General features: G+C 58.0%; 1 protein-coding gene across 1 annotated transcript in view; it reads left to right on the top strand.

The window, feature by feature from the left end:
- Window positions 1–209: 209 nt before the first annotated feature.
- AJAP1 (adherens junctions associated protein 1) overlaps window positions 210–9,391 on the top strand; it is a 41,749-nt gene continuing 32,567 nt past the window's right edge. Inside the window, exon 1 of the mRNA XM_032201534.1 lies at window positions 210–239. Coding sequence (XP_032057425.1) covers window positions 211–239 — 29 coding nt within the window. The 5' untranslated portion in view covers window position 210. The remainder of the gene's footprint in view (window positions 240–9,391) is intronic.

Below are 9,391 nucleotides of genomic sequence, written 5' to 3'. Positions count from 1 at the left end.
CCGGGGGCTTGGGGGCACGAGCACCGAGCGCCGCCCTCCCTCCCCTCCGCCGGGGGCTGCGCGGCCTTGGGGCGGCCCCCGGGCATGCCCCAGCCGCTGGGCGCCGCCTGCCCCGCCGCTGAGCGCCGCCGCGGGCGCGGGGCGGCGCGCACGGATGGAGAGCTGAGGCGGTGAGCCCCGCCGGGCCGGGCCGGGCCGGGAGACGTGACCATGTGGATACGCCGGCTCCCGGGAAGCAGGTAGGGGGCCGGGGGGCCGCGGTTGGGGGCCGGGGGCAGCCGCCCGCGGGGCTGCACCGAGCGGGTGCGGAGCGGAGCGGAACGGGAGCGGTGCGGGGCTGGAGGAGTTGGAGGCTGAAGTTGCTCCGGAGGGTGGCGGAGCAGGCACGGAGCGATGCAGCCCGGCGACTTGCAGCCGGGAGCGCCGCAAGCCGAGCGCCTTCATCCCGGGAGAGGTGGAGAGGCGCCCGCCGCCTCCCCGAGCCCCGCGCGGCCGCCCCGGCGGCTGGGATGCGCGATCGGGTTTTCTTCGCCTGTTGTTCGCTGCACGCTCCCGGGGAAAGGCAGCTCTCGGGCCGGGCCCCCCGGCCGGCCGGGCAGGTGCGTTTTGGGGGAAGGGGCCGGGAGGGGCGGGCAGGGCGCCCCGGGCATGTAGAGTGCGCACGCAGACAGACAGCTGGATGTGTTTTGTAGATTAATCGAGAATTGCAAAGCAGAGGAGACAGAGGCAAAGTGTTATGTAACACATTTTCATTACCGCTGCGAAGTCATCTGAGCTGAAATCTTGTTATTTTCGGGGTATTGTGTTTGGAGAACACTAGTTACCCGGCCCCTGCCCGCTCTCTGCGTGTCTGCCCTTAAAGCTGCAGGAATGCCTATTTTTGTTTATTTTGACCGGTTTCAGTGGGATATGTTTAAGGCGTCGGTGTGCCAAACGAGTAAGATGGTACGGAAAACTATGCTGCTGTGCGATGTGCACCACGTTCCTCTCTCCCCAACCCAATTCTGTATTTTTAAAGTCCTATTTTGAACAATTAGGCGCTTGATGTGGGGCACGGGTCAGACAGTGCCGTCTGCCATGACCCTCTCCTGCGTCTGTGGAGCGCGAGAGCGGCTCACACACGGCGTTGTGCTTTCTGGATGTGCAGAGGGTCGTGCTGCAGAGGGGGGTCCCATGGCGAGCGGCCCCACCACAAGGAAAACGAGAATCGGGCCGCACGGCCGCTCCCCGGGGAGCGGGACGCAGAGGGCTGCACGGCTGCGGGATGAGCGGACGGATGGATGTGAGCACCGGCGGCAGCCCTACCCCGAGCAGCAACTAGGGGAGCCCATCAGCCCTCTCCGCCTCTCGCTGCTCTGCTCCCCGCTCCGAGGTGCTCGTGGCAGACACTGGCACGAGTCCTGCTCCCGGCGGGGCAGGGTGCCCTGAGTGCTGCGGAGCGGCCGTCGGGACATGGGTGATGTGAAGGGCACTTCTCCACGGCCCGCCGGAGTCGCTGGAGGCTTTGTGGCTTGGCTCGAGCGTCGGATTAAGGAAGGTGAAACTTGAGCTGAGATTTTCTTCCATGCTGAAGAACTGCAGGAGGCCCTCGGGTTTTGTCTTCGGTGGCTTTCGGGTTTATCTCTGATGTGTCAGGGCAGTCGCACACAGACCCGGGGACTGACAACCATGCGGCACGTTCCAGGTGGGCACAGCAAGCTGAGCGAGCTGCCCATGGCCCTGGCCTTGTCCCTGTGGCCGTGCTCTGATGGCCCGGGCGAGCCAGCAGCTCTGCACTGCCACCGGAGACGTCTGCCTGGCAAGGCTGTGCTGTGCCGGGGGAAGGACGGAGCCTCCGCGGAGCCTGCAGTGGTGCCGTGACCTTAGGAATTACTCCTGGGCGAAGCACCTGAAACATTTTTCAGGGTGCCTCCCAGTTTGGATGTATTTGGTGGAAGATGAAAAGACCGGCGGAGCTGGAGGGCTGCTTCCCGAGGCTGGAGCCAGCAGAAGGCTGTAATCTTAGAAACAGAGGACGCCCTCTGCTTTTTTATTTTGTGAGGAGTTTAGCAAGGAAAATGGGAGCCTTCCGGTCGCTTCTCTCCTCGAATTGCCTCACGAATTTCTTCGCTGCATACCCTGGATCCTCTCTGCCAGCCTGTCCTCTGTACCACCTCATCAGCTTGCAGTCCCTCTGCGTTTCATTTTTAATAAGAGATAACTTTCCTGCTAACCTTGCCTGCTGCTCTCGCTTCCCTCTAACTCTAATTGCTTCTGGCTTTATTTCTGACATTTCCCATGTCATTTCCCCTCATTTTCTTGAAGACTACCAGAAAAATAGCTCTGAGAGAAGCAGCAGACCTTTCCGGTGCCCGTTTCACCCCATGCAGTCTCTGCCTCCAGTTGCTGGATGCACGGGGAGGTGGTGCCTGTGCTCCTGCCCCAGGGCTCCTTCCAAGCCTGCTTCCTTTTGCCCCGGGGCAGTGGCGATATCATGACCCTACAAACAAGCTGAGCTACCCTAAGCTGAGGAAAGCAGCACCTACAAACCTCATAGGGGAACTTTCAGCTCCCCCGGTTGGGTGGGAGAGCAGCGAGGAGCTGGGTGGTTTTGCAGCGCTGCCCCTCGAAGCTTCTGCGAGTTCCCCGTGGGGCTGTGGGGTCGGGGCTGTGTCAGGGGCTGCCGGCACCGAGCGTGCACCTGCAGCCGTGTGTGTGCGTGTGCCTGTGTCAGCGCATACGTCTGCACGTGTGCCGGAGTGACGGCTCCCTGTGCTGTGCTGTCTGCTAGCTCTGCCTGGTGACTCCCCTCCCGTAGCCACCAATATCCTGTTTTAAACATTATGCCCCGATTCTTATGGCATTTAGCTCCGCAGTGATTTGCAGTGAGGGTAAAAATCCTGCTTGCAGTTTGTTTGATTGTACAAAGCGGCTCATTAAAAGCATACGTTCCTGCGCGTGTGCGCCGAGGAAACTTTATGGGCCCGATAGCTCCTGCCAAGGCAAATATTTCCCATGAATTTCGCTCATCAAGTTCATGCTGTCAAATGTAGATTCAGCCGCTCGTCAAAGATGCAAGGCTTGCAGTCTGGGGAGTAATGAGAGCAGTAAGCAGTGGGAGTTAATGGCCTCCGCTGAGGAGCCCTTACTCATCCCGCATCCACGCAGGGGCTGAGCTGGCTGTTCCCGGGCGAATTGATTGCCACAGGAATTCATCTAGTGTCGCCGGCTATGACACTTAATGGCCACCATAATGCTCGAATAAACTGCGCTTTTATGCCGCGGTTCGTACCTCCGAGCCGGCAGCAATTTCACCGAGGAGGAAAAGGAGCCGTGCCCACGCCGAGCAGCCTCGGCGCACGAGCGGCTCTCGGGGCACTGCTGCCCTCCGAGGGCACAGCGACAGCCCCGGGGGGGTTGGTGGGGGCATCACTGCTGTCCCCGGTCCCCAGCAGCCTCCTGGGAGGCAGCGCCCGCGTCAGCGCCGATCATGCCTTCGTTTGTCATACGGGTCCATGGGATGTGTGAACTGGCTGCCCATCTGCTCGCGGCATCTGAGCGCCGCGGCTCGGGGCGCGCTTTATGTAACCGTCATCTGCTGGCAGCGAGGAGCGGAGCCCTTCTCCTCTTCAAGGCGTAAACAGAAAGTGGAGCGAGGTGCGGGCCGGCTCGCCAGGTGGCCTGATAACCTTGTGCTTACCTTGCTTCCTCTCGTGCTGATCCGAGAGGCCTCCCAGCACGGGTTATTTGTATTGATGCCGGCGTGCAGGGCGGCAGCAAGCAGCGGGAGCCGCTGTGCCACAGCTCTGTAGGGTGTGAATAAACTGTGTGACCTCGGACAGGTCTGCGATGCGCTATGAAAATGTGTGCATGCTTGAGCCTCTGAATAGAGCTGATAGGGGCAGCGCTGGGAGGACAGAGGAAGGCATCGATACGCTGAGCTGGGGGTGCGGGAGCTGTGCCGCATTGCCGGCTGTTGCTCCACAATGGGGGAGCCTCGGGCCCGATGTGGTTCGAGTTTGGGACCAGAAACTTCTGTCGGGGGACCTCCGAGCTGCCAAGCGCATTGGGCAGCATCAGGGGAGGATGGGAAGTGACCCAGGGCAGACCTCATCTCTTCGGTGCTTTCACATCCCTTCTTCCTTTGTCCCTTCTTCCCCAAGCTGGGCAGTGATGCTGGGAGGGGGCTTTGTGGCCCGGCACCCACCCGGGGGTCTCCTCTGGGTGCTGCTGCTTGGCCCCCACCCCGATGCCTGCTCTCCATGGGGATGAATCCTTCCCTGGAATACCACACAGCTCCAGACCCGAACTGCCTCTCGCACAGTGGAATTAGGGCGGATGGGAACGTTTCCTGTGGCTCTTCTTACCGGGACCTGCGCCTCCAGACTCGGCTAGCTCACCTAATTTCCCGTGGTGGAGACGTACTTCATCTAATTTCTCTTCGAAACGCATTGATTAAATCAGAACTGCTGGGAGATTTAAACTGAGCCTCTGTGGCCTGAACTTAACTGCGGGAGGTTTACCTACCTTTATCCTTCGACATTAATTTGGTTTTGGGAGGATTCCTCGTGAAATGAGGTTTTTCCTGGCACTGAACCGCTGCTACTTCACCGATTTACTTCCCCAGCCTCTGCCTCCCGTCGAGGCCGTACCGAAGCCTCCTCTCAGCGTGGAGCTGGGACATCTCTGCCTGGAGTCTGCTGGGGGGAGGCAAGCGCTGGGGCTTGGGTGTTGGCACAGGAGCCTCCCGGGGAGGTTCATGGCGAGTGGGGCTTTGGCACCCTGCTCCGGTGCTGGGGCAGTGACCGTCACCACGTCCTGCCCGTGTGTCCCAGCCCCGTGGCCGTGTTCTACCAGCAACTCCCCTCCAGCCACCACTGCTGGAGACCCTCGCCCCCTGCACGTCTTCATTTTTGGAGCTTCATCCCGCGGATGGGGCTGTTTGGAGCGGCTGTCGGAGCGCAGGGGGAGGTGGAGGCCTCCGGCACTAACCCCGAGCGCAGGAGGATGCGGCACTTCTCCGGCGCTTCCTCAGCGCTGCTGAGTGATTCAGCCTTTCTGGTACCAAGCAACAGCAATAAAAGGAGAAGAAATCTGGCTTGGCTGGAGATGGATGCGCAGTTGCATGGAAATAAGCACCCTCCAGGCACCGCCTGGCCCCGAGGAGCACGGCCCTGCGCCCTCCGCCTTCGCTAGCTGCGGGGGAGAAGGTACATGGACTGCAGCGAGGAAACATGAAATGAAGCTCGTCGCTCACAGGAGTCGCTGCTTCCAGCTCTGATGTGGGAAATGTCTCAACGTGACTGGGAAATAACGTATGGGGGGAGGCACAGCATGCAACGCCTCGTGCTTGAGTTCCCTCCAAAGGTCTTGCTCGCATCTCTGGTTTCCCACAGACGGTGCCATGGCCCCAGAGCTGTATTTGTGCTCCCGTAGCTGCTGGGGCATCCTGGCAAGCGGCACTGCCAGCGTGGGTCCTCACGGTGACTCTGGCAGCGCTCAGCCGTTCGCTGAGCCCTGGGGAGTCGGGGTCATTCCTTGGAGCTGTGTCAGGGGGACCCTGGCTGGAGCGGGTAATGAGAACAATTTGCCCTTTCCTAACAAAGCAAAGGGCTGGCAGCGAAGGGAGCAGAGCCCCTGCCGTGGACCTGCCCCTAGCTCCAGGCTGGGGTGGCAGGGGACAAGGCGCTGCTGCCGCGGGTGGCAGCACGTGGGGCGCGGGGAGCCTTCCTTCTGCTGAACGGGGGCGGCAGCGTTGCAAATCCCACGGAGCTCCGAGTTTATCGCTCCAAATAAAGGCTGAGTAAAAGCTGCTTCGAGAACAACATGTAGTCAGGGAGCGGTAACATGGTTCTGCAAAGGGAGTGTGACCTGCAGGAGAAACACAGGCGGGGACCTTTGAGAGGGAACAACCAGAGCAGGCAGAGTGCGTGTGCCCTGACGTGGGAGCACGGGGAAGGAGCCTGCTGGCACGGGTCCCCGGGTGGTGGAGGTGAGAGGCTGCCTCGGGACATGGCCCAGAGCAGCAGAGCCCCTGCTGGTGCCTGCACTTGGTTCAGGCAGGAGTGTGGGTTTGCAGTTTGGGTACAGTCTTTCAGCAATCAGGCTGACTGTGCGTCCCTTTCTGCGACACCCCAGGATGTTCGGGCGGAGATCTCCATGATAAATGCTCAGCAGTGCTTTACAGCTCCATAAATAGGGAATGTGAATAGCATAATGGTGGCTTCCGAGCTGTACATAAAGCTATTGTTGGGCGGTGGGGGAGAGCTGATGGATTGTCGCTTGCAAGACGACACTCAGGGCTCTTGAGAGCAAGCAGTGCAGATTTATGTTGGCACTGGAGCGAGTTTTGCTTGGATCATGGAAGCAGCCAGGCTGGGGGGGAAGTGTGGGGTCCCCCGGGGCTGGGCTGGCCCCGGTGCTGGCCCCACAGCCGAGCCCACAGCTCGCATTGTGTCCCCCTGGGGTTTGTTTCCCTAATTGCTGTGGTCCTGTGCGTGACCCCAGCCGCGCTCCTGGGGCTGCGGTAGCATCTCTTTGCTCCGTCTGCAGTAATGAAGCGTTAGTTAATTGCCGTGGATTAGGACATCCACTTAAGTACCCAATGAAACGTCGGTGATTGATGCTGGGGACCAGCAGCACGTGGCCGTGTTCCCACTTGTGCCTTGACCCTCGCCAGGCTCTGCTCCTTCCCCTGCAGAGGGGCCTCGGAGGAGCAGCTCGGCGCGTCTCGAGCTCCAGCCGAGCCTGGAGTGGCTTTGCATTAAACAAAGAGAGCATTACAATCCCAGACGTTGGCGTGCGTGATTTTCAAAAGAGCTTCCAAGAAGAATAAACTCGTTCCCCACAAGTAGTTGCCTTCCGTACGCTTCCTTATTAAGTTTTCTCTGGGAAGAGCAGGGACGTTATTCATCATCTTGTTTCCTGGTTCTGTAAGAGGCTCTCTACTCCTTTCGCATCCTCTCAAGCGAAATATGCAGAACTCGCTGTGTCAAAGTGACATGTTCACTGGCAAAGTAAGTGCTGCTCATTTTGATGGCAGAGGATGGAGCCGCTTCTTGCAGGCGGTTCCTTGCGGGCGCTGTGCCCAGGATGCCCTGTGCAGGATGGGACCTTGCAGCCCCCCGGGGGGGACGTGGTCCCTTGGTGGTCCCAGCCCAGCACGCAGGGCTGCTGGCACACGGATGTGCTGGCACCAGCTCAGGCTGTCGCTGCACGCTGCTAATTAATCCTCTCTGTCTTCAGGTGTGAATAACTTTTGGCCGAGGTTGCTCTTCTGAGTGTTGATGCTGAGGGATGAGTTTCATCTTTTTTCTCTTTTTTTTTTTTTTTTTTTTTTTTTTTAATGAAGAGAAGTGTTTCTGCTGGAGTTTCTATCCTGCTCCCACAAGGACATCAGCAGCACTGTATGCAGCAAACAGGGGGTTTCTGGGTGACCTGGGGTGGGCACGGGCAGGGGCCACCTTTCTGCTCTTCTGCAGAAAGCCGAGATGCCACAGGAGATGGAGTGCATCGCAGAGGGTTACAGACAGCAGCAAGGGGTGAGAAAAGTCTCCTTGTCATTGCTGATCTGCCTGGCTGGGATCTTCATCTCCTCTGGAGATAATGCTTTGGAAAGTTTAATCTCTCTTGCAAAGGGGATTTTTTTTTTTTTTTTTTTAATGAGATGCAAAGCACAGTGATATCTGACTCACTGGCAATTAGCCTCCGGAGGGTGTGTGCCCACAAACAGCGCAGTGTTTCCTCGGCGCTCGCTGGAGAAGTGCCGCTGGTGACTCATGTTCACCTTTATCCTGCAGGATCGCGCTCCTGCTCCTGCTGCTGCTCCTGCTGCTGCTCCGCCAGGTGCTGTGCGCGCACCGAGGTGGCCGTGGCAGGGAGCACTGCTCTCCTCCGTGGAAAAAGCAATTGTTTGGTGCTAAAAGGGGATTTAAACCTCTGTATGAAAGGATCAAAAGTCTTTGCCCTGGATTTCATTCTCGCTTTCTATTTCTATTTCCTTGCTTTCTATTTTGGTTTTGCTTTTTCTCCGTCTTTTCAGCCCGTTCTCTTTTCTCCACTGAGCAGGTCCAGCCACGAGCCTGCTCCCACAGTGCCGGCCCCCGTGCCCGGAGCAGGACAGCCCCGGTGGGGCTGAGCACTGGGATCCTGCTCTTGCTTTCTCCCAGCCTGTGTATTGACGTTTGATACTTTCAAAGCGTGCTTTGCTTCTTCCATTTTTTATTGTATTTCTTGCTCCATAAAAGCTATCTGTCTGTCTGCTTTTAGCGGTTTGATTTCTCTCATCTTCTCCATTGCTGTAGCAGTTATTGGATCTTTCAGAATTCTTTACACTTTCCCTTTGTTCATTTGCTCATACAACCGCTGGGCTTTCGTGATAGACTGAGCATCCGTGGGCTCGCGGGGCCACCTGGGAGTTCCCATGAAGAAAGCCAGGGTTGGCTCTTGGATACAGCGGTGTAAATCGAGAGCAACCCCATTAAATAGAGCACTGCATTGGCTGTGCAGCCCAGTTCAGGCTTCCTGGGGGAAGTGGGACACCCAGGGAGATCTTCCCGACAAATCCTGCTGGCAGATATCCGTTCCTTGGGTATTTTTCACAGTGATAATGTTTGCCTTTATTTGGGATATCTCGGCAGGCAGAGCTGTGAACTCGGATGCGCCATTCCTGTGAAGTCGTATTGTGTTACAACAGTATAATGAACCCATTTTAATTATTTTGTTTTAAAACTCGTTAAGCCGCTACTTAATGCATACTGAGCTAACTTATCTTATTTTTTTTTGAGATCAAAGTGTTTCCTGCGTACGCTGTAATGACACGCCTGAGCACATTAATTTAGAAAACAAGATAAGTGCTCGGTTATTTAGCGGGGGAGCCGGGGTTCCCTGCAGCCTGGTGTTGGCCCCTGCCCGGCCCCAAAAGCAGCCGCTCGCTGCCCTAGGGGCTGCATTGAGATGTCCTGAGCTGCAGGGCCAGAGAGAGCACGTCGGGACCAGGGGCTGTGGCTGTTGATGGGGCAGAAAGTGCTAGTAAAAAGTGCCATAAGAAGTGGTTCATAGCAGGATCTGGAGGGCATGGGGTAGGTTGAAGGCATCGCCGTCTCCTGAAATCCCTGCACCTCTGTTGGAGTGGGCTGGAGGAGAGGGAATCCTCCCAGCACTGCTGCCCCAGCCCCGTGGGTTGGGGATTGCTGCAGAGTTTGTGGGGTCAGCTCAGAGCCACCTCCTGCCACCGGGGAAACCCCAGCTCCTGCCTCCCCCGCAGGGCTCAGGGTTTACGTCCGGATTTTCCACGCCGATGCCTTTATTTTGTTGGACTAAAAGGCCTGATCGCTCCCTGGATAAACTGCTTTGTTCGTGGATCGATTCTGCAGGGGAGAAACGTGTGGAAAAGGAAGAAAACTCGTGAATG

Source organism: Aythya fuligula, chromosome 21, assembly GCF_009819795.1.
Source record: "Aythya fuligula isolate bAytFul2 chromosome 21, bAytFul2.pri, whole genome shotgun sequence".
NCBI lineage: Eukaryota > Metazoa > Chordata > Aves > Anseriformes > Anatidae > Aythya > Aythya fuligula.
This window is presented reverse-complemented; position numbering and strand designations above follow the sequence as displayed.